Source organism: Bos grunniens, chromosome 23 (assembly GCF_055505025.1).
Source record: "Bos grunniens cultivar Pamir isolate PY7600 chromosome 23, Bosgru_T2T1.0, whole genome shotgun sequence".
Lineage (NCBI taxonomy): Eukaryota > Metazoa > Chordata > Mammalia > Artiodactyla > Bovidae > Bos > Bos grunniens.
The window spans coordinates 15,135,697-15,160,754 of record NC_141187.1 but is presented as its reverse complement, the minus strand read 5'-3'; the positions used below and the strand labels follow the sequence as shown (position 1 = coordinate 15,160,754).

General features: G+C 49.2%; 1 protein-coding gene across 13 annotated transcripts in view; it reads left to right on the top strand.

The window, feature by feature from the left end:
* The first annotated feature begins 642 nt into the window (after positions 1 to 642).
* Positions 643 to 25,058, top strand: part of MOCS1 (molybdenum cofactor synthesis 1) — a 34,446-nt gene continuing 10,030 nt past the window's right edge. For 3 of the 13 annotated variants that reach the window (XM_086370641.1, XM_086370640.1, XM_086370649.1), the window contains exons 1-4: positions 643 to 849; positions 9,220 to 9,346; positions 10,805 to 10,972; positions 24,341 to 24,505. In XM_086370641.1, the coding sequence (XP_086226767.1) occupies positions 736 to 849; positions 9,220 to 9,346; positions 10,805 to 10,972; positions 24,341 to 24,505 (574 nt within the window). In that variant the 5' untranslated portion in view covers positions 643 to 735. Of the gene's footprint in view, positions 850 to 5,026; positions 5,168 to 7,975; positions 8,160 to 8,330; positions 8,492 to 8,567; positions 8,696 to 9,219; positions 9,347 to 10,108; positions 10,383 to 10,804; positions 10,973 to 24,340; positions 24,506 to 25,058 lie in introns of those variants that run through there. The other 10 variants (XM_086370647.1, XM_086370642.1, XM_086370653.1 and 7 more) reach the window with 8 other exon arrangements.

Here is a 25,058-nt window from a genome sequence, read left to right as displayed (position 1 = left end):
TTTGGTTGAGTATGTGTTTAGGGCTTAGGGCACTGTTGAGATTAGTGAAATGGAATTTCTTCTGTGTCTGAGCATGGATGACCTTTAAATCAGCAGAGATGGGCAGAGGTGCATAGGTAGGAAAGCACAGTTGAGGAAATGGCCAATAATCCTGTGTCAGGGAATGCAGGACATACTTTGGGGAGAAATGGCTGATAAAGCCAGAAATATGGTGAGGGAAAAGCCTACAGCTATTACTCATTCATGTCTTTTTCCCTCAGATCTTTTTATGTAAAATGTTGATATTTTGTTTTTATGTGTGTGTGTGTGTGTGTGTGTGTTTTTGCATTCTGACTTTTTGAGATATTGCATTAAAACATTATCTTGAAAATCTACTTTTTTGGCACCTCCTTAAATTTCATTCACCTGGCCCTAAAGCACTTAGGTCGTGGTATGTGACTGGCACAAAGTCCAGAGCTGCCAGTAGGAAAAGACTCAGGATCATTGGCTGAGTTTGAACCTGGTGTTTTCCAAGCCCTCCCTAGAGAGAACACAACCTGCCAGGGAAAAGGAGCGGCCGGAGTGGACTACAACTCCCAGAAAGCCGCGCGGCACAGCGCCCACGTCGATTGGCTGCTCGGGCCCCGCCCCCTCCCGGGCCCCGCCTCCGCCTCGAGGACCCGGGGCGGCGAGTCCAGGGCTAGCGTTCTCCCGAATCGGCTACCCTGTGGGATCTTGCACAGCCGGCAGGCTTCAATGGCGGCCCAGCCAGTGTCCCGGGTGGTGCGGCGGGTCCTGAGAGCCGGTGTCCGGAGCTGCAGCTCGGGGGCTCCGGTGACGCAGCCATGCCCTGGGGAGCCTGTCGTGGAGGTGAGCCCGTTCGCATCCACACTTTTCCTGGGGGAGGCAGTGGCCAGGCGGCTAGCTGCCCAGAAGCACCCCGGCCCCTCCGCGGCAGCTGCTTCTGAAAGTGGTGTCCGCTCCTGGGAGGGACCCCTCTCGGCGCTTAATTAGGCGCACAGGGAGAGGTGTGGAAAGATGTTCGCTAGATCGACCGCCCAGTCCCACCTGGAATCCCAGCTGGGGGTGGCGGGGTGGGGGTGCTCCCTGGGGTCTGACTCAAAAGCTTCCCTGCCCACCCGGCCAGGCAACCTCCTTCCAGGTCTGAGTGACTCCCAGAGATGGGGGAGCAGGCGGGCAGGACTCTGGGACCAGTGCAATGTTATTAGCACCCCTCTCAGTCCTGCCTCACACCCTTAAACAGCTTCTTCCTTAAACAGTTTCCTCACTGTACCCCTGGGGGATGTTATCTGTGTGATCAGGTGCTTTTGTGACACCTACTTCATAATGTGGCACTGACTAAAAATGTCACTTTGTAGTCACCTGGCTGTGTGACCCGTCCTTCACTGGCTGTTTGTGTTTCATCTTTATTTCCCTTAGGAGGGTTCAGCCTGATTCTGGAGCAGAGTGGAGCCCAGAACCTGGGCTCTTGCAGGTTTGGGAATCTGCTTTCTCTTTAGGGTTAGGATAGCGCCCCCCGCCCTGAGTCCTTAACAGCGTCTCTCAGGGATTTTTGGTGTGACAGGTTTTCAATTTGTTTTGCCCATCTTGTCAGGGTATCATTTTGGGAGAAGCATCTCTTTTTATTTGGTGAAACCGTTTCTGGGTCCATTTGGTCATTCCTTTCCCACCACCTGGTGCAGGATTTCAGGTTCAGGGGCTCAGCAGGTCAACAGATTGAGCACCTGCTGTTGCTCAATCAGGAGGAGGGTCTCAGGCTAAATTGCTTTCCCCAATTCTGACCTCCCTCCTCACCCTCAGGATCCTTGGATAAGCAATTCGCGTTGCTGGGAGGTGAAGAAGTGTGTCCAAATTCTTGAACTCTGAACGTCATGGAGGGGAAAATGGGAAAACCAAGATGGCTGAGAGATCTTTAAAGAATTTAGGAAAAGGGGAAGTTTCTTCTCCCCACCCCGAGCCCCTAACTTACTTTGTACTTTTCAGCCTGTGCTAAGCGGCTTCATTTATGGTCTCACTGAGGCCTCACAGTAAACCACCTGAGGTGAGTAGAGTTTGTATCTTCAGGTGAGGGAGCCCATGGAAGTGAACTTCCCCGGACCCCCCTGAGCTGTAAAGTAAGTGAGCAGGAGCGCAAACTCTCGCACCTGTGCTCCGGCTTCTTGTCTTCAGGGAGGATGAGGGAGGCCACTCCTGCCCTTTCCTTTACACTGTGAGGGCGGAGGTATCATTAGCAGGTAGGAAGGTGGACTTGAGCAGAATGCCTCAATTTTAATCCCAGCCCTGCCGCTTACGAGGTGTGTGAATGTCAGCAAGTCCCTTCACCGCTCAGTGCCTCAGTCTTCTCTGTGAACTGGGAATAACAGTGTCTACTTCTTAGGGTGGTTATAGAGATTAAAGGAATTAATGTAATATATATATATACACACTTGAAAAGTCTGGCCCATGTACATGCTGTGCATGAGTATCTCAGGTTTGTCTTAATTATCCTTGCCACCATTGTCACATGCTGTGTCCCATAAGTCCCCCCGCCCCAACCCTGGATGTCTCCCAGCAGGGTTATCCTCCGCAGATGGGTTGCTCCCCTGTGTTTCTAGGTATGGTGCTTACCTGGTGCTTTGCCGTCGGTGGCATCAGCAGATATTTGGGGCCGTTTGAAACAGACCCGGTGAGGTAGCACACGACAGAGCGCTGGACAGGACGCCCCAAGCTTTCACACTTGCTGCGCCCCCAGTGTGATGTGGCTCCTGGGCCTGCGGCTTCCCCTCTTTTCATGTCTTCAAGACCAGGGGGTGGCCAGCCCATCTGTACGCAGTTGAGGGAGGGCATAGAATGTTCTTCGGAGAGTCTCAGAGGTGAGCGAGTCTTGGAGACAGCTGTGTTCTGCCCATCCGCTGAGCTTGCCAGTTGGTGGGAGCAAGGGTGGGGGCTCCTGGAATCCCCGTCCTCCCTTCCCTTCCAGCAGGGGGCCTTTTCCCCACACCACCCTGCCCTGGAGTGCCCTGGAGGTCTGGTTTGGGATGGGAGGTGCTGGGAGAGACAAGGGGAAGCCAGGAGGTGTTGTCCGTTTGTCAGGGTGTGGGCTTGTCTGTTCGTCAGCGTGTTGGCGGGAGAGCGAAGTGAGGTGTAGGGAGGGAGCTGGCTGCGAGGCTGGTGGAAGGGGGCCTTGGGCTGCGTCCACTTGAGGTGGCTCTCCAAGTGGACAGGGGAGGTGAGTGGGTACACGGGGAGGTAGGTAGGGGAGACGGAGCTCCCTGCCAGCCTGGTTGGCACAGTCAGGACAGAGGGCTTCCCACAGTTGCAAGCGCTACAGCCCTTTTTCTTCGTCTCAGGCTCCGGGCAGGCTTCGTTGGGGTGACGTGGGGCTGGCCTCAGGTCCCGGGAGTGCTGCCTTGGTCCAGGGGAGAGGCTGACTCTGTGCCAGCAGCACCTAGTTATTCGGGGGGCCGGGAAGAGCACGTGTCGGAGAGGTTTCTGCAGGGAGGGACTGCGTACATGAGGAGGATGGCCGGGCCAGGCCTGGGGCAGTCACCCTCGGGAGGAAAGCAGACTTTTCAGGAGGGCTGTCTGAACGTCCAACCTGCCCAGCTCCTCAGAGGGCTGTGTTTCAGTGACATCTGACTATCCTTACATGTGTGAAGACCTCAGACTTAGGGTGGGGCTGGAGGGAGAGTGGAGGTCAAGGCCCGGGGCTGGGCACTTTGCCCAGGTCCCCTCATTTAATAGAGATGAATTTTGGACATCCCTGGGTATAGCTCGTCCCAAAGAGGGTGTAAATGGGCCAGTGCTATTTGGGTTTGGCCTGTCTCTTTGTCCCCCAGCTCCTCTGGTATCTACACTGCAGAGCAATTTGGAGGTTGGCCTCCATCAGTCAAACCAAAGGCCCGATGTTAATGGATACCAGGGAAGGCACTTGGAGGGCAGGTCCCTCCCTAAACTGACTCCTTCCTACTACCCTTCCCCACCTCACCCAGTCTGCACTGGTAGGAGACGAGGTGTAACCAGTAGCATATGGTTGGCTGCCTTGTGCCCAGTTAATCGCACTGGTGTCCATGGTCCCTGGGTGGCTCAGACCCTGCTTGTCCTGCTTTGAGTGGTGTGAGGGCAGGTCTGGAAACCCCAGCCTTGGGTCCTCTGCCATTAAGTAGGGCTTTGCAAGACTAGGGAAGCTGACATGAGTGGGAAAACTAGTCCTAGTGTATACAACTAGTGCCCCTCCATGGATATATGGTGACTGGATATTTCTGAGTAGGAGTTAGATGAAGTGAATGGGAGCAGTCTCTTCCTGAACCCCTACTGTGTGCCAGGAGCTCCTCCGGTTGACTTAGGTAGGATTATTGTCCACACTTTATGGACGAGGAAGCTAAAGCTGAAAGAGTAGTAGGCAACCAGGCCTGTCGTTCAGGTTTACCCGCCTCCAAAGCCAATGCTCAGAACTGCAATCCCCCGGATTAACATGGCACCGAATTCTGGTGTGGCTGGGCCAGTGGTTCTCAACCTGGGCTGCAGAGAAGAATAGGAACACTACAAACAAAGCCAGGGCCCCAACTCAGAGCAGCTGAGACAGAATCTTTGGTCTGGGGCTCTGGCCTCAGTACTGCTAAGAAGTTCTTCAGGATATTTTCATGTGTAACAAGAGTTAAGAGTCACTGTTAGAGGCTAAACCATTTTTTTTTTTTTTTAATTTGGAGAAGGGCATGGCAACCCACTCCAGTATTCTTGCCTGGAGAATCCCGTAGGCAGAGGAGCCTGGCAGGCTACAGTCCATGGGGTCACAAAGAGTTGGACATGACCAAGAAACTAACACACGCATTGTTGCTTTACGATGTTGTACAACAAAGTGAATTAGCTGTATGTATACATTTACCCTTTCCCTCTTGGCCCTCCGTGGGGCTAAAGCATTTTGACAGTAGAGACCAGCCTAGAAACGAATGGCTACCCCAGTGTAACTGGGTTTCACACACACTGCCTTTCTCTCTGAATTGGGGATCTGCCTGTCTGTCCATTGACACAGGTGTTTCGACACCTGCTATGACTCGGGAACGCTGAGTCAGGCAGGAAGACTTCCCACCCCAGGCGGGGCCTGGGGAGTCTGCGAAGCCAAGGGTGCTCTGCTTGTGACATGTCGTAGCTCCTCCTGGGCAAGAGGCTTCACTGTCTAATCTGCCCGGTAAGTCCTCCTGGATTCCAATCTCCTTTGACTGGTGCTAATATTTTTTTCCCTCCCAGGGGGTTTAAAGGAAAATGGAAAAAAAAAGGGAAGAATGAAAGTAGGACATGCAGTGTTGGAGGAGAGAGGAGGCAGGGATGAGGCGTGTTAATATCCAAGTGATGAGTTTGCAGTCCTGGCAGGGAGAGGGAGACGAGAGATGTGTTTTGTGTGTGTTTAGGAGGCTGCCTCAGGTACTGGCTGTATGATCTGAATGAATGTAGAGAAGGTCACTCTTGGTTTCAAAAATGAAATCAGGCCTGCCCCACCCTTGGCCAGAACAGAGGGCCTAATTCCGTGCTGGGTTGCTCCATTCCACACCCGCTCTCCGGTTTCTGCTGAGTCACGAGCCTCTGTCTTCTCACTGACTCCCATTGGGGGTTTCATTTGGGTTCCTCCCTCACCCAGCCGCCTCCCCCAGGGTGTTCAGATTAGGGTGAGGAGGGCATCTTGGCAAGTGGGAGGAGGGGCCCTGGAGTGATTAACCAGTTACTCAGTTGTGAATAGCTGTGGATTCCGGGGTGTCTGGGCTCCTGGACTCTGGTGGCCAGTGGGGGTGGGACTCTTGATTCTGCTGTGTGTCCCTGCCCCACCCCCAAGGGCATGGGGGAAGTGGGGAAGTGGAAAGGCAGTGGGGTGAGTGGGGAGGGAGGAGGGAGCACTCTTGTGATTATTTCAGACTGCAATTCAGGGAAGTGACGGCTACTTTCTGGTCCCTGGACCATGGGAAGAGTTTCTTAGATGATTGAGAAACTGGTCCTGGAGTGAGCAGAGCGAGGTCAGTTTTACGGACCCAGGAAAAGCCTGAAGCACCCCCTGCTCTCTCTCTCTCTCACCCCTTCTGCCTCTTGAGTCAATCTGGCCCTTGACCTTGGCTGTACATTAGAATCACCCCGAGAGATGAAAAACGCAAGCACCTGGGGATCTGAATTCAACTGGTCTCCATGGGAATGTTCTTCAACTCCCCTGCTGCTAAGTCACTTCAGTCGTGTCCGACTCTGTGTGACCCCATAGACGGCAGCCCAACAGGCTCCTCTGTCCCTGGGATTCTCCAGGCAAGAACACTGGAGTGGGTTGCCATTTCCTCCTCCAATGCATGAAAGTGAAAAGTGAAAGTGAAGTCGCTCAGTCGTGTCCGACTCTTAGCGACCCCATGGACTGCAGCCTACCAGGCTCCTCCATTCATGGGACCCTCCAGGCAAGAGTACTGGAGTGAGGTGCCATTGCCTTCTCCCTAGATGGTTCTAACATGCAGCCAGGGCTGGGAGGTCCCTGAAGTAAATGTTTCTCTTTCCTGGACTGCAGGAGACCCAGAGACCTGCTTTCTTTTCTTTTTTAAACATTTAAAAAAATTTTTTTATTGGAATATAGTTGATTTACAATGTGCTGCACAGCAAAGTGAGTCACTTAGACATACATCCACTCTTTTTTAGACTCTCTTCCCGTATAGGCCATGCCAGAGTACCGAGTGGAGTTCCCTATGCTATACAGTAGGTCTTTATTAGCAGTGTGTGTACAGGCTTCCCGGTGGCTCTGTGGTAAAAGAATCCGCCTGCTGATGCAGAAGATGCGAGTTGGATCCCTGGATCAGGAAGATCCCCTGAGGAAGGAAATGGCAGCTCGATTGTGCATTCTTGCCTGGAAAACCCCATGGACAGAGAGAGGAGCCTGGCAGGCCACAGTCCATGGAATCGAAAAGAGTCAGACATGACTTAGCAACTGAGCACTCAGCACACAAGTGTGTGTATGTCAATCCCCCTTTATAAGTCTTCCAATTTCTCCCTTTCTCCCTTGGCAACCATAAGATCCTTTTCTACATCTGTAACTTTTTTTCCTATTTTGTAAGTAAGTTCATTTGTGCCTTTTTTTTTTTTTTTTTTTTTGGATTCCACATGGAATTGATACGGTATTTTTCCTTCTCTGTCTGACTTCACTCAGTATGACAGTCTCTAGGTCTCTCCATGTTGCTACAAACGGCATTATTTGTTCTTTTTTATGGCTGAATCATCTTCCATTGGGTATAAGTACCACATCTTCTTTAGCCATTCCAGAGGCCTGCTTTATTAGGTTATAAGATGGTGATAATCTGGGGTGTTTCTCTGCCAGCATCCTGGCTAACCCCTCTTTTACAGCAGGACACTTTTAGCCCACAACTGTCCTTGTTTTATAGCTGGGAGAGCAGACCAAGAGGAGTCAGAGAACTTTGCCAGACTGTCAGGGTACACAGAACCCAGAAACAGGGGTTCTTACCCCCAGTCCAGAGCTCTATCTGTAGACCTCACAGATGACCACCACCACGGTCATGATTCCTTTGTTCTAAAGACTCTAGAGAAATGACTTCTCCCTGCCCTATATTCCATCCTGTGTACCTTCTTGGACACACCCTATGCAAGTAGGGGAAAGACTACAGAACTTAGAAGACCGGGATTTGAGTCCTGGTTCCACCAGGGGTGTTCGTGGGCGCCATCCGAGCACTGGTTATAATAATCCTTTCAGGTGTGGGGATGGAGCAGGGAACGTTCTTTGGAAACCTCAAGATGCCTTGCAGATGTTATTTCTGTGGGGCAGTTATCATCAACATCGGTCATGACCCAGGATTGTGCTCTAAAGCAGGGGTCCCCAACCTTTTTGCCACCAGGGACCAATTTCTTGGAAGACAGTTTTCCACAGACTAGGGCTGGGGTTGGGGGGATGGTTTCGGGATGACTCAAGTGCATTACATTTCCCGTGCACTTTATTTCTAATCTAATGCCGCCACTGATCTTATAGGAGGTACCGGTCCACAGCCTGGACTTCGCGGACCCCTGCTCTAAAGGGACGAGGGGAGAGAGAGCAGATGATCTCAGACTTGGGAAAGAGGGACGGAGGCTGGCTGCTTCCTTTCTCTCCCCCAGGATGCGTTTGCGCCTTGTGAGAAGGCTCCAGCAATCCCCTCCCCATTATACCCCAAAGTGTGGGTCCTTAATCCTTTCTTCTGGCAGTGGGTGGGTGAAGGGTAAGGATGGATGTAATCTGGGCATGGGGTTAGCATGGTGGCCATCCCGCACCTCCATCCTCCCTTCCTGGGGGCTGGTGTCCTCATTCCCTCTGTGGGTCCCCCAGTTTGTACTGTCCTTACCCTAGGCCTTCTACAGGAGGGGAGCCCCCCGTCGTAGGTGTACCCACCCTGGCTGGCTACGGCCCCCAGCTTCTCCTGCAGGTGTAGTCTGTTGGGTCCCCCTGGGCAGTGGGGAGGCAGCTTGTGTGACCCCATCTGCCACAAGGAGTAATCGCTTTGAGCTCAAGGTAAGGAGGGCTTCCCTTGTGGCTCAGCTGGTAAAGAATCTGCCTGCAATGTGGGAGACCTGGGTTTGATCCCTAGGTTGGGAAGATCCCCTGGAGAAGGGAAAGGCTACCCACTCCAGTATTCTGGCCTGGAGAATTCCTTGGACTGTATAGTCCATGGGGTCGCAAAGAGTCAGACCCGACTGAGCGACTTTCACTTTCAAGGTAAGGAAGGGGAAGCCTGAGTTGGAGAAGTGGTTCCATGTTCCAGGCCACTGGCCCTCATAGCTGCCTGCTCCTTCCTCCTCGTTTCTGGACGTGTTTCTTGGGTGCCAAGAGGCACATGCCCTCCTGGTGACCTGTCCAAAAGATGCTAGGGATGGCTGTTCCTGGATGGGCGTCCTTTGAGGGAGGCGTGACAGGGAGGAGGTGGGGGCTGGGTGGGGTCTAGTGCCCTTTGCCCTGCCCTGATGCCCAGGCAGATGCACCCCAGCAGAGGCCCTGCACCCTCAGGGCTGAGTATGGGGCTTGGAGGGGCAGGTCCTTCCTTCTAGACCTGTCTCTCATCCTGTGAATAAGGGGAGACTTCCAGACCCCCACAACCGTGGAGCCCACATATGGATGGAGAGGCAGTGTGTGCGGGTGTCAGAGGGGAGGGGAGGGTGGTTGACGGGGGTGGGCGTCGTGTCCCGGAGGTGGGTTCTCCCCGCACCTGCCCCCAGCCCGTGGTCCCTCCCACCCCACTGCAGGTGCTGTCCAGGCCGAGGCCGTTCCTGGAGGAGCACGCCGCCCCCTTCTCCGCCTTCCTCACCGACAGCTTCGGCCGGCGCCACAGCTATCTGCGGATCTCCCTCACCGAGAGGTGCAACCTCAGATGTAAGTCACCCCCCGGGCCCTCTCTGGGCACCGGTCCCTCTGCTGCAGTGACCCCTGCAATCGCCCCTGGTCCAGGAATCCTCCTCCCCATTCCTCTTTCTAGAAAACTCCACCCAGCCTTCTTCCTTGCTTGTCAAGTGGGGTTCAGGGGCAAGGTGGGGATCAAGAGTGAGTTTTGTGATCCTGGGAGCTGGGTTCTCCTTGGAATCAGGCTGGAGAACAGAATTGCTGTTGGATTCAGGGTCGAGGCTGACCCGGGACCTACCACGGGCTCGGGACTCTTCCTCCCTCCCTCCTAATTCCCCAAGGTCTGCACAGTGCAGGACATGGCATGGGGCCCGCCGGGCACTGTAAACAGGTGAAACAGGCTGGTGCCCACAGCCAGCACTGCCGGGTATAACAAAACACTCCAGTTTCATGAGACAGGTCGTCTGGGGCCAGGCTGGTACACGGTCCTCATTGCATAACATTGCATAACATCGTACAGAGAGCTCCGGGCGGGTCCACTGCTGGAGGGACTTCCACAGTGTGCGCGTCTGTCTGTCTTGCCTTTCTTCCATCTTTCCTCTCTTCCTCCCTTCCTCGCACTGTAACTCACGGTGAGAAATGTGTTTACTTCATGGCCCAATAAATACATGTCTGTGTAGTAAATGTTCAACCTAACAATACTTACCCCGTGCAGTACTGATGTTCTTGCCTAATCTGTTCCATCTTCAAAGACCAATTCTAGACCCTTCCCTAATCCGCCCCACTCCCTGGCAGGTCCTGGCCACTAGTGCTGTTGAACCTGTCCCACGGGAACTGAAGGGAGGAAATGGTGCCCCACTCACCAGCCAGGGCTCGCCTCGTTGTCCTCTTTTGCTGCCTTGCCCTGGACAGGCGGTACCTCAGTCTTCCGGTCTGTGAAATGGGACTGGTGTTTGGTCACCTGAAGGACTGTAGCCTGGGTGTGAGAACACGTGTTGCCACAGAGGAGAGTGGCTTTGCCCAGGGCAGGGAGCACCTCCTGGCCTCCCGCACCTCAGGACACACAGAGGTGGGGCTCACTGCTTGTCACAACCAGATGCGGTGAAGGGACTGAATGATGGCAGGAGGGGTGGGCCCAGGGCCCTGGCCTTCTGCGCAGACCCCACCCAGCGGCCCCTCACAGAGGAGGCAGTCTCGGCCTGCCCCTGCCCCCAGCCAGGCTGCCCTGGCCGCTCATTTCTCATCTTTAACCCACTGAGGGACATCACGGCCAGATGGGGAGGGGTATTAAATTTTATAGAAGAGGAAGGTGAGCCTCAGAGAGAATCTGGCCTAGGGTTTGTGCCACCTCAGACTTGGCCGGGTCTCTCCTCCTAGCTGGGTTGGGGTTCCAGAGAAACTTACAGCATGGTGGGCGAGTTGGGGACTGGAGGCCTCCCGGTCTGACCGCCGCGGTCACTTCCTTCCTCCACGTCCCCTCCCTTCCCTCAGGTCAATACTGCATGCCTGAGGAGGGGGTCCCTCTGACCCCCAAGGCTGACCTGCTGACCACAGAGGAAATCCTGACCCTGGCCCGGCTCTTTGTGAAAGAAGGCGTGGACAAGATCCGGCTCACGGGTGGGGAGCCGCTCATCCGGCCGGACGTGGTGGACATCGTGGGTGAGTTGACCAGAGTTATCACCACCTCTCCCAGGTCCTGCTCCATCCAGCTTGACTTGAGTACAAATATCAGAAGCCAACACTCCCTTGGGATGTTATGTTCAAAGAGTCCTGCCACCCTCTGAAAACAGGCACCATTGTTATTCTCATTTTTGTTAAGAAATGAGGCACAGAGAAGTTGGAGAACTCGCCCAAGGTCACAAAGCTAGTAAGTGCCAGAGCACAGTGGTTTGACGTCAGATTTAGACTAAAGTCCTCCCCCAGGCTTGGAGGCCCGCGTGATCTGGTTCCATCATCCGCAGAGACCTCTCTCCTGCCGCTCCACCCCCATCCTCCCCCGCATTCACGCCACCAGGCCTTTCCACGTGCCATTGCCCTCGCTAGGAGCAGAGGGCTGCCAGCCTGCCTCGTTCAGGGCCCTGCCCCGGTATCATCTCCTTAGGGGAGGCCTCCTTGACCTTAAGTCCCTCCCCACATACACGCCCCCAGCTATTTTGTCTCCCAGGAGTTGGCAAGATATAGTCCAGGGCCACCACCGGCCTGCGTGTAGCCTGTGAGCTAAGAATAGTTTCTCTGTTTCTAAATGTGATTGAAAAAGAAAATCAAAAGAATAACCTCTGTGGCACATGAAAATTATATGACATTTTAAATTCACCGTCCATTAATAAAGTTTTATTGGGACGTAACCACACCTACTCATTTACATATCTCCCATGTCCAGTACTCTTGCCTGGAATATCCCATGGACGGAGGAGCCTGGTGGGCTGCAGTCCATGGGGTCGCTACCGCTCAGACACGACTGAGCGACTTCACTTTCACTTTTTACTTTCATGCGTTGGAGAAGGAAATGGCAACCCACTCCAGTGTTCTTGCCTGGAGAATCCTAGGGATGGGGGAGCCTGGTGGGCTGCCGTCTGTGGGGTCGCACAGAGTCGGACACGACTGGAGTGACTTAGCAGCAGCATGTTGCAGAGCTGAGGCGTTGCCGCAAAGACCATGTGGCTGGCAAAGCTGAAAATATTTACTCTTTGGTCTTTCCGACAGAAAAGATGTGGCGACCCTACTCTACCACGTTATGTTGTTTGGTTAGTTTTTGTCTTCTCATTAACTAGCATGAAAGCTCTCAGGGATCTGGGTGAATTCTGTTCATAGCTGTGTTTCGAGCACCTAGGAGAGTGCCCGGCACACGGCTGGTGCTCCCTGGTGTTTGCTGAATGAATGAAGGTGGTTCAAAATGCAGTCTCTGAAGCATGATGCGCCCTTGTGGGGATCTCAGCTGCACCTGTATACTGCTGTTACAGTAGTGTATCTCGGGCATCTTTTAAAGTCCATCCTAAGCCTTCCGATGAAGACGGTAACCTACCTTACAGGCTGGACCTGGGGAAGAGATAAGAAGGAAATGTCCAGCAAGTGGCAAGTGCTGTGTGTGGGGTGGCCCCTGCCTTATGCTGGTTCTAAGCCCTGAGGTCAGTCAGGGACTGTGAGTGTGTGCTTATAGAAGATGAAGTCAGAGGAAAATAAGGTTTCATTTTCTTGATTGCTGAGGCCCTCGCCTCCGCTGCTCAGGGTGGGACCCCCCCACCCCCACCCCCACCCCCACCCCCACAGGGCTTCAGCTGTCTGCCTCATTTGCTGGTTCAATGCATGTTCTCTCGAGTGCCTGCTTGTGTGCCTGGCACTGTGTTGGGGTCAAAGGGAAGTGATCGCAGGCCCCACCTTCAAGGATCCCAGCCCATTGGTGGGAGTAGTTCCTGAAGACTGCCATCTGACACGGAGTTCAGCTGCGGTGGGGGCTCTGAGAAGGGGTCCAGGGACCCCTGCCAGCTCTTCCCTCCCTCCTGCCCTGTGGCCAGCTCCCTGCAACCCCCACTGGTCACTTGACCTGGAATCCTGGCATCCTTCTTGGGCTGCACACGCTGGCCAAGGGGAGTTGACTTAACCCGCCCTGTTCCAGGCCGTTCCTCAGGGCCTGATGGGCAGACCGGGTTCTAGGAATGGGGCCAGATCTGGCTGGCTGCCCTTGGTCAGGGCACAACCTCTGCTCTCTGGGGCCTGTGGGTGAGCCAGGGGGTGGGGATCACTGCTGGTTAGAGAGGGCTGGCTGAGCACAGTCAGGGGGACACAGAGCTCTCCTTGCATAGGAGGAGGCCAGGGAGCCTGGAGAGGTGGCAGCTGCGTTCCTGCTCTGGGCTCTTCCACCCCCTCGCCGTGTTGAACTTGGGCAGGTTCCTGCCCCACCCTGGGCTCAGTGTCATGATCTACGCAGTGGTTGCTTCACGTGCTCTCCTGCTCTGATGGCCCTGGGTTATTGGTCCTGGCTTGGTAGTATGGAGATAGTCAAGGATTGATCACCACATAGATGGTGGTTTGGACAAGGAACCAGCTACTGTGACCTACTTTGAATGATTGATCTCTTTCTTCAATGGTGTGTATTGGGGCGGGGCAGGGGGGACTGTACCACCCCCCAGCTCTCCCCCAACCCTCCGCCAGTGTTCTGAGACAGTGGCGGTCACAGGGCCTTGAATTCCTGTGCTGCTGTTTGCTGCCACTTTGACATCTCCCAGCCCAGCTCCTTTGATTGGCAGAGGTACTTCTTCAGAGTAAAACTGCCCTGCAGGGCAGGGTAAGTGGGGCTAGTGAGGAAGAAGGGCTAGAGGGAGGGGAGGGGGCAGCAGGCAGAGCTGAGATGTTCACAAGCACTTGTCCCCCACCCTCCAGATGAGAGTTTTGAGAGACCCCATCCAGGGGGCAGATGAAGGGGTTGTGGGTTTCACTGAGTCAGCAGTCTTGGTCTCCCTGGGTGCCTGCATGCGGCTGTCAGCCCTGGGGCTGGTGCTGCAGAACTCCCCCTGAGAAGACAGCTCAGCTCGGGAGCCCCTCCAACAATCCTGAGCTGATCCTGCACTGCTCCTCCTGGCTTGTATGTGAGCAGGTTCCTTCCTCCTTGTCATAGATTTAGGGCAGTGCTGTCCCATAGAACTTCCCAGGATGATGAAAACGTTCTATGTATTACCTGATACAGTAGGCAGCCTTGGGCTTCAGATGCTGCTACTGTGACCGAGAAACTGAATTTGTAACTTTATTACAGTTTCACTGATTTAAATGGCCACGTGTAGTTAGCAGCTGCCACATTGGATGGTGACGGTTTGCGATTTTCAAAAAAAGGAAGCATCAAGTAGGCACACCTTACTTGATGCTTCGCTTTACTGTACTTCACAGATACTGCATTTTTCTACACATGGAAGGTTTGTGGCAGCCCTACATTGAGCAAGTCTATTGGTGACATTTTTCCAACAGCATTCGCTCACTGTGTCACATTTTATTCTCACATTTCCAACTCTTTTTTTTTGTTGTTACATTTGTTATGGTGATCTGTGATCAGTTATTTTTTTTTAATATTTATTTATTTGGCTGTACCAGGTCTTAGTTGCGGCATTCCAGATCTTCAATCTTTGTTACCGCATGTGAGATCTTAGTTCCCTGACCTGAACCTGGACCCCCTGCCTTGGGAGCTCGAAGTCTTAGCCCCTGGGCTTCCAGGGAAATCCCATGTGATCGGTTATTTTAGATGTTACTACTGCAACTCCCTGAAGGCTTAATAGTAGTAATTTTTAGCAATAAAGTATTTTTTAGTTCAAGTATGTACGTTTGCTTGGACTAATGCTATTGTGCACTTAACGAACCACAGGACAGTGTAAACATATATATATTTTTTTAACTGCACTGGGAATTGGTTGCTCTGAACAGGCTTTCTCTGGTTGTGGCCAGTGGGGGCCACTCCTGGCGTTGCGGTGCATGGGTTTCTTATTGCAGCGGCTTCTCTTATTGCAGAGCACGGACTGTGGGTGCTTGGACTCAGTAGTTGTGCTGCTCCGTGGCATGTGGGATCTTTCCAGACCAGGGATAGAACCCATGTCCCCAGCATCGGCAGATGGATTCTTCATCACTGGACCACCAGGGAAGTCCAACATAACTTTTACACGCACTGGAAAACCAGGAGACTGTGTGTGACTCGCTTTATTGTGATCCTTGCCTTAGTTCAGTGGCCTGGAATCAAGGCCACAGTATCCCCGAGGTATGCCTGTGAACACACAGGTCCTGCGATAGTGTCGGCAATGTTTGCGGGCCACTTGTTTTGGCTTCTGACTTCAAGACTGACCTGTCGCTGTCAGACGACAGCTTAGCTGGGGAATCGCTCAGTCCTGCAGGCTCTCCCTGTTTGGTTTTGTTCTTCCGTCCTCCGTTCTGCTCTGCCATTACGGTGAAGAAACGAAGCGTGGAGCATCCAGGTCCCAAAGCTTAGAGCCCCTAGTAAGAGGCCTGATGCAATGAAGAGGCATGAAAGACTTCTGAAACGGGCTGAAGTTTTTTAAATTTATTTTTGATGGACTCTAGTTACATAGAATTTTAGAGTAAATCCTAACCCTGGCTTCATTAAATAATCTCATCATTGATCCATGCATGGCCTTTTTCACTTTATTTATACAAATGTATTTACATATTTTGATAATGCTATGAATTCCTAAGGAAACCCACTACCTCATCAATTTTTGTGTGTGAAGAATCAGAACCCTGGAAAAAACCTTTGACTGCCTCTGTGGACTTCACTACCTTGTATTTCTCCTTCCTAAGAAAACACTTTTATGCCTTGTTTATCCTTCCTTTGCTTTTTAAGAATGAGATAGTGTTCCTGGATTTTTAAGCACTGTGCTTAAAAAAAAGGGGGGGGGGTGAGGAACATCCCAACAGAATTTTCCAGGGAACGTGGTATTATTTTAGGCATTATTCTTTTGACGCAACTGAAATGCACAGATGTCACCCTGAGTTGCAGTTCGTTTCTTTCACTTCCGTCTCCTGTTCCATTACGTGAATATACCACACTTCCTGTTCGTGAACGTTTGGGTTCTTTCCAGTTTCTTGATTTTATAAACGGTGCTGCTTGAAACACTTGTATTCTCATTCAAGATGCAACTGCATCTTGGTGTACACTTTCGCTAGGAAAGGAGTTGCCAGGGTATGGAATATGTGAATGTTTAACCTCGCAGACAATTCGGCATTGTCTTACAGAGGTTGTACAACTTTACACTCTCCCTAGCAGTACCTGAGTGTCTTTTGGATCCTTCCCAACATTCAGTATTATCATTCTGGACTTTTTCCAGTGGACTGTGTATAAAATGCCATGTTATTGTGGTCTCGCTTCGTACTTCCCTGTTTAGAATGAGGTCGGGCGTCTTGTCACGTGTTTATTAGCTATATATATATTTATTTATTTTCCTGTGTCATACCAGATCAAGTCATGTGCTCATTTTTCTGTTTGGTTTTTCATATTGGTATGGTCCAAGTTCTTGAGATATGTTGCAAATATCTTCTCCCAGTTTGAAAAAACAAGCCATACTTTGTGTGACAATTTGTTTGATCAGTAGTAGTTCTTGAATTTATTAGTTCTGTCTTTTATGGTTAGTGCTTTTTGTACTTAATGAAACGCGGCACTCAAGGTCAGAATAATGCCTCTGGTTTTACTGAAACATTTGAAGTTTCGTTTTTGCATTTAAGTCCTTAGTTAATCTGGGGGTAACTTCGGGGAATCCAGTTTCATTCTTTTTCATGTGAATAGTCACTTTTTCTCATTCCATCTATTGAATAATTCCTACTTCCTCCATAAATCAGCTATATGTGCATTGGTCTGTTTTGAGTTCGTTTTATTATATTTAGTTTGTCTATATGTACACCAGTATCACACAGTCTTAATCTCTATGGCTTCATAAGTTCATTATCTGATAAGGGAAATCCGTTTTAATCTTCAACAGTGCTTTAGCTAGCTATACCAAGCTTTGTCCATGAGAATTTTAGAATCTGATTACCACGTTCCCTGGAAAATTCTGTTGGGATGTTCCTCACCCCCCCTTTTTTTTAATTGTGTTTAAATGCACATAACAGAAAATTTATCATCACCACCATCTATTCCTATTCTCTTGTACTTCTGAAATTCTACTCCTATTAAACAGTGACTCCCCATTATCTTCTTCCCCAGCCCCTGGCAACCACCATTATACTTTCTGTCTTTATGGTGTGGGCTGCTCTAAGACCCATCGCAGGAAAGCTACGACAAACCTAGACAGTGTGTTGAAAGGCAGAGACGTTACTCTGCGGACAAAGGTCCACATAGTCAAGCTGTGGTCTTCCCAGTGGTCACGTACGGTTGTGAGAGCTGGACCGTAAAGAAGGCAAAAAGCTGAAGAATTGATGCCTCAAACTGTGGTGCTGGAGAAGACCCCTGAAAGTCCCTTGGACAGCAAGGAGATCAAACCAGTCAATCTTAAAGGAGATCAACTCTGAATATTCACTGGAAGGACTGATGCTGAACCTGAAGCTCCAGTATTTTCGTTATCTGATGCAGACAGACAACTCTTTGGGAAAGTCCCTGATGCTGGGAAAGATTGAGGGCAGAAGGAGAAGGAGGGTGTCAGAGGATGAGATGGCTAGATGGCATCACCGATGCAACGGGCATGAACTTGGGTAAACTTTGGGAGATGGTGGGAGACAGGGAGGCCTGGCATGCTGTAGTCTATGGGGTTACAGAGTCAGACACGACTGGGAAACTGAATAAGAACCTCATAGAAGTGAAATCCTGTAGTATTTGGGTTTTTGTGTGTGATGCATTCATGTTGTAGCATATTGAAGAATTTCCTGTCTTTTTAAGGTTAAATAATATTCCATTGGATGAATGTGCTACATTTTGGTAATTCATTCATTGATCAACTTGGGTTGCTTCCATGTTTTAGCTATTGTGAATAATGCTGCTGTGATTATGGATGTACAGATATCTCTTTGAGACTCTACTTTGAATTCTTTTGGGCGTATACCCAGAAGTGGAATTGCTGGGTCATGTGGTAATTCTGTTTTTAATTTTCTGAGGAAGTTCAGCACTGTTTGTAGGGGAGTCAGCTTCCCTGTCGGAGAAGGCAGTGGCACCCCACTCCAGTACTCTTGCCTGGAAAATCCCATGGACGGACGAGCCTGGTGGGCTGTAGTCCCTGGGGTCGCTAAGAGTCGGACACGACTGAGCGACTTCACTTTCACTTTTCACTTTCATGCGTTGGAGGAGGAAATGGCAACCCACTCCAGTGTTCTCGCCTGGAGAATCCCAGGGACAGAGGAGCCTGTTGGGCTGCCGTCTATGGGGTCGCACAGAGTCGGACACGACTGAAGCAACTTAGCAGCAGCAGCAGCAGCTTCCTATTTGGCACTAGTGGTAAAAAAAAAACAAAACAAAACCTGCCTGTTAATGCAGGAGATACAAGAGATGAGGACTTTAATTCATAGTTTTATTAAAGTATAATTTATATGGCCAGAGAGTCTTATCTGTATGAAACTTATCCTTTCAAATTTATTGAGGATTGCTTTATGACCTAGTATTTTGGCAATTTTTATAATTTTTTTTAATTCTTGAGCAGCTTATCCTTTAATTATTACATGAAAAAAAAATCTATGTTTATTGGACCCAGCTGGTTAATTTTCTTGCCTAAACCTTTGGTTATGTCAGTCTCTGCTGACTTTCCATCTGCTTGACCTGCCAACAATAAATAAGTGGGTGGATTTGTTGGTTTCTCTCAGAGGTCCTATTGCTTTTTATTTTATCTATAGTTGAGGTGATTTTATTAGGTTCATATGTGGTTAGAATTGTTATGTCTTCTTCATAAATTGGATCTTTTATCACTAAGTAGTAGGTCTCTTTCCATAATGATATTTTTGGTCTTAAGGTTTCTGTATTTGATTTTACTAAAGCTATATCAGCTTGCTTTTAGCTTTCATAAGATTATTTTATCTGTTTTCATCTACTCATTTTTAACTGCTGTGTGCTCTTATTCTTTCGGTATATCTCTCACAATAGCACACAGCTATTACTTTGATCAAATTTGACAATCTTTGACTTCTAACTGGCAAGTTTATTCTAGTTGCCTTTGTTGTAATTATTGAGATAGTTGGACTCATTTCAACAGTTTTTAAAAATCTGTTGTACTTTTTTGTGTTTTTTCCTCCTTTTTGGCTTTTAAATAAATGACCCCCTGCTTTTCTTCCAAACAAAGCAAAAGCTTTAGCACACTCTTAGGCCTTTGATTTTTGTTTTCAACCTTCCCCACTGTTATTGTTGGTGTTTTCTAGAATTTTACTTTCAGGTTATTACGAATAGTCTGCCCCTCTGTATCTCTTGTAAGCACCCTCTCTTTCTTTTTAAGATAACTTTACCAAGATATTTGATCCTGTGTAAATGCACATGTCTTGCAGTAGCTCTTGGATTTGTTTCTCTCCTATATGAATGTTTTTGTGGTGGTTTCTAATGGTGACTCCACTATTGACCGTGGATCCAATTAAATCTGACGTGCCAGGTAGTGTTTATAAAGTTTTAAAGCAGTTCAGTTCAGGTCAGTCACTCAGTCGTATCTGACTCTTTGCGACCCCACGGACTGCAGCACGCCAGGCCTCCCTGTCCATCACCAACTCCCAGAGTTTACTCAAACTCATGTCCATTGAGTCGGTGATGCCATCCAACCATCTCATCCTCTGTCGTCCCCTTCTCCTCCCACCTTCAGTCTTTTCCAGCACCAGGGTCTTTTCAAATGAGTTAGTTCTTCACATCAGGTGGCCCAAAGTATTGGAGTTTCAGCTTCAACATCAGTCCTTCCAATGAATGTTCAGGACTGATTTGCTTTAGGATGGACTGGTTGGATATCCTTGTAGACCAAGGGACTCTCAGAAGTTTTCTCCAACACCACCGTTTTATAGTATTAAAGTAGTAATTTTATAATATTATTTGAATGCATATACAATTTTGTGTTCAAGGTTCGTTCCTTCATTATGTTAGGAATGTCACTGTATTGTCTCCTTAATCAATCTGGCTATTGGGAGAAGCCTTACGTCAGTCTGGTTTTTGCTGTTGGTGATATGCTCTTCTTCTCTGGATCGAGTGTTGTCTTTGTTGTCTAATTTCCTTAAATTTTACCTAATATGTCTAGGATAAGCTTTTCCTCATCTATCATGTTGGCATTCAATGAAATTTTCCTGATATAGGGAAATTTTTTTTCCATTATTCTATTCCTTCCTTCTCCCAAGTTTATTTATTTTTTTTCTTGGACCTCTATTTGGATGTGACCCATCTACTTAGATCCTCCACTGCTCTTAAATTATATTTTGGTGTCTTGTTCTCTTCTTTTTGCTAGAAGAGCCCTTTAGTCTTACCCTCCAGCTCATCGATTTCTCCTGTGTGGATGTTACCATTTATCTTTTTGTGTTATTTATTTCACAGTAATGTTTTTAGCTACTGCTTTCCCTTGTTTCCTTTTACCATGAAAAATTTTGTTTCATTTTGTTAATATCCTCTGTTATTTGTTTTGTTGTATTTATATTTCTCTTACAGTCTTGGTCTGTTTGATCTTTTTTTTTTTTCTATTGATATGAGTGGAGGGTTGGGGTTTTTTGGTTTGTTTTTGTTCGGGGAGGCACTAGATGTACTTCTCAAGGGTCTCCTTAATTTAGCCAGTAAATTTCCTGCCCTGAGGATATGAGCTATTCTGTATGACACTACTTAACGGGAAAAGGTTCAAGGCCAGATCGTAGTCTTTGATAGGCCCAGAGAGCTCAAGTTGCCAGAATATCAGTTATTCACTCATGTTTATAATCTTCCTCACCAGGGACCAGCCTAACCCTAAACCCTAACCCAAAATAAGTCTCTGGCGTTCTCACTAAGTAAGGTCTTGATATTGTCTCTACTCGGGTCACTGACACTGCCTAGGATAGTGGCCTGACTCTTTTCTAAAGACACTGATGCTGTCCTAACTCACTCCCTGTCACTGGTCATAACTATAGCCTTGATGCTTTTCCCAACAAAGGCCCTGACAATGTCCCTAAGAGCCTCAAATGCCCCTCACTATCCCCCTAATCCTGTCCCTAACTAAGCCCCTGATGCTGCCCTAACTAACAATCTGCCTCTTACTAGGGCCCTCAAGTTATCTCCAACAGAGGCCCAAATACTGTCCCTAACTAAGGCCCTGAGGCTGGCCCTAACTAGTGTCCTGACTATGGCTCTAACTAATGCCCTGACGCTGGCCCTGACTGAGGCCCCGAGGCCCTTCCTAACTAAGGATGCTAACATCAGACTGCAGGTTGAGTACTGTGAAATTCTAGGAGATGCTGTCCACCTAGAGCATGATGAGAACGGCATCTCCTGGAGTGATATAATCCTGGAGTGATGTAATATGGTGGTCCAGCAGGCCTTCTGCCCTCGGGGAGAAGCAGGTTGGAAGGAAGCAAGGACCCTCAGTGGGTGCTGGAGGAGGAAAGTGGAGGAATGGATGCCTGAGGCCAGACAGTCCCCCACTGTGGTCTTCAACTCCCAGCAGGACATTAACAGCTTCCCGCCCCCACCCCCCAACACCTGACCTCTAGTGAATTCCTAAGCTGGTTCTCTGGTGCTTCTATCACCAGATTGTTCAGTAAGGGGAAAAGCAGTTATCATACTGAGTCATCAGTGCATAAGGGCAGAGAGAAAGCTTATCTGCCCACCACCCACCCCCGCTGGCTTTCTCTTAACTGCTTTCCTTCGCCAGTCCCCTTCAGCTCCACACTCCCTTCCCTGTACTAGCTCAAAAGGGACTGTCCGTCATCCTGTGAGTTTCTCAAGATTGTCTTTTTTTTTTTTTTCTTTTAAGTTCCTAGATTTCTGTGTTTCTTCAGGGTTGATTTGTTGAAGGGAGCCAAGAACTGCTACTAATTTTTTCACATTGGCAGAGTCCCCAGAGTAAAGGTCTTCTCTTTGTTTCTAAAACAACAACGTTTATTTTTACACTTTCATTTTCTTATTGCAAAAGTAATACATGTTTATTTCAGATAAGCAAAAATAATATCACTGCTGCCCAACTGAAACTGCTGTCAACATTTTGGTTTGGCAACCCTCCTGTCTTTTTCTCTTCTCGCCCTAATTTTTAACCTGCCCTCTGGACTTTGTGTATTTCCCAACAGCCTGCCATATTTTGCTACAGAGTCATTTTTAGTTGCGTGATATTCCATCATCTAGACAAAGCATAATTTACCAGTTGTCTGTTTTTGACCGTCTGGATGCTTTCCTACTTCCCTTTGTTATGTATTGCTCGTTGATCAATACATATTTGTCGATGAATATTGTTCACATCCATGATTATTGGGGTTTTTTTTTTTTTTAGTTTTTTGGTTTTATTTAGATTCCATGTTTAAGTGAGATTATGTGGTATTTGCTTCTCTGTCTGACTTATTTTCATTTAACATGATGCTCTCAGGGTCCATCCATGTTGTTACAAATGGCCAGATTTCCTTCTTTTTATGGCTGAATGATATTCCATTCTTTGTGTGTATACCACATTTTAATTATCCATTTATCCATGAATGGACAAGTCTGGGTTATTATAAATAATGCTACAGTGAACATAGGGTACATATATCTTTTCAAGGTAATGTTTTCACTTTCTTTGGATAAATACCCAGAAGTGAAATTGCTGATCCTAGGGTAGATCTATTTTTAAATTTTTAAAGAATCTTTGCGTTGTTTTCCATAGGGGCTGCAGCAATTTACATTCCTACCAGCAATGCATAGGGGTGCCCTTTTCGCCACATCCTTGCCAACACTTGTTATTTCTTGTCTTCTTGATCATAGCCGTTCTAACAAATGTGAAGTGATATCATTGTGACTTTGATTTGTATTTCCTTGATGATTATTAACGTTGAGCACCTCTTCATGTATCTGTTGGCCATCTGTAGATCTTCTTTGGGAAAAAATGTCTATTCAGATCCTCTGCCCAGTTTTTAATCAGGTGGCTGTTTTTGTTTTTTTGATGCTGAGGTGTATGAGTCCTTTGTATATTTTGGATGTTAACCCTTCATCATGTGTATCATTTGCAGATATCCTCTGCAGTTCAGTAGGCAGACTTAAGTCCACCATTCCCTTTGCTGTGTGCAGACATGTTCCTTTGATGTAGTCCCACTTACTTATTTCTGTTTCTGTTGCCTTTGCTTTTGATGTCTAATCCAAAAAAGTCATCACCAAGATCAGTGTCAAAGTAAGCCCCTTGGACTCACTGCCTGTCTCCTCTTAGGAGTCCTATGGTTTCTCATCAAGATTTAATCCATTTTGAACTGAGTTTGATTTTTGTGTACGGCATAATAGGGTGGTCCAGTTTCATTCCTCCGCGCTTGGCTATATAGTTTTCCCTGTCCTTTCCTCATTGTGTATTTCTGGCATCCTTGTTGTAAATTAGTTGACTGCACATGCGTGGGTTTCTCTCTGGACTCTGTTCTGTTCCATTGACCCATGTAGCTTTGTTTATTTATTTGGCTGCTCTGGGTCTTAGTTGCAGCATGCGGAATCTTTAGTTGCGGTATGTGGGATCTAGTTCCCCGACCCGGGATTGAACCCAGGTCCCCTTCATTGGGAGTGTGGAGTCTTAGCCACTGGACCACCAAGGGAATCCCTCATGGGTCTTTTTTTTTTTAATGCCAATATTATACCATTTTGATTGTTACAGCTTTGTAATATAGTTTGAAATCAGTTTGATGCTTCAAGCCTTGTTCTCCTTTCTCAAAATTGCTTTGACTGTTGAGATTCTTCTGTGGTACCATACATATTTTAAGACTGTTTGCTCTCTTTCTGTGAAAAATGCCATTGGAATTTTGATAGAGATTGCATTGAAGCTGGAGATTGCTTTGGGTTAGGATGGCGCATTTTAGCAACATTGATTCTTTAACCCCCGAGCAGAGAGTATCTTTCTGTTTATTTGCATGGTCTTCAGTCTCTTTCTTCCGTGTGTCATAGTTTTCAGTCTCTTCTGACTATCTGCGGCTACTCAGGGTTGCCCCCACCCCCTTCAGCTGGCTCAAGTGCTGCAGCCTTAGGGTAAAGGTTGCTGCCATCCCCGTGCTGGTGGGGATGGTAGGGCGACCAGCACACCCAACGTATCCGTATGCAGTTCTCTAGAAGGCAGCCTCCCTGCCACGCGCAGGGCCCCCGCTTCTGCTCCTTGTCCAGGTGCCTGCTAAACTTCGTGCAGGCTAGCTTCCCTCCCACTTTGTACAGAACCTCCTCCTCTGTGCTCTTTGGGCTCTGGTCTCCTTAATCCTTCTGGTCCCATCTGCACTCTAGCAAAGGGAGCACTTGGTGTTTGATCTTTTGGTTGCTTTTTTAGATCATTGTTTTTATCCTTGTTTCTTGTTAAGCTAAACCTGGTCAGTAGTAGTCCACACAGAGCCCGTTTTCTATCTATCTTACAGAGTTTCTCCTTTCAGCCCTTCTCCCGGCCTCACCAAGAACAAGCAGGCTGATACCCCTCTCTGTTGTCTCTCCAGCCCAGCTCCGCCAGCTGGAAGGCCTGAGGACCATTGGCATCACCACCAACGGCATCAACCTAGCCCGGCTGCTACCTCAGCTCCAGAAAGCTGGTCTCAGCGCCATCAACATCAGCCTGGACACGCTGGTACCAGCCAAGTTTGAGTTCATCGTCCGCAGGAAAGGTGATCAGATGGGGTTCACGGTGGAGGGTGACCTTCCCAGGCCCCCGTAGCAGGGGAGCCGTGGCGATTGCGAGGGCCCTGGTCGCTCCCTCTCTGTGTCTGGGCTCTCGCGAAGTCTAGACGTTTATTCCTCCCTCCTTACTCTTGCTACATGTCCCTTTTCTCTGTGGCCACCCCCTTGAGGACATTTTGGGGTCAGATGCTAATGAACCGTGGTGACCAGCCTTCCCTCTGCCCTGCCCAGCACGGAGAGGGTTCCCAGAACACAGGACGTTCCATTTTAAAACCAAGACAGTCCCTGGGACGCTGGGACAAATTGTTTGCCCTGTAGTGAGGTCTGAGGAAGTGTGGGGCAGCCTGGGGGTGGAAGCCATCATCCTAGATGCCAGGGACAGGGCCAGTGCTGCCAGGTGGGGGGTCCCCCAGCACCCAGGGGTGCTCGCTGGGCCCCTCCTGATGTAGCAAGCCTCTTCCTTCACCCCCTGCAGCCAGCACATCCACAGCCGCCTCCTGCCAGGCTCCACCAGGGAGGGGCCGAGCTCTGGGTCTCACT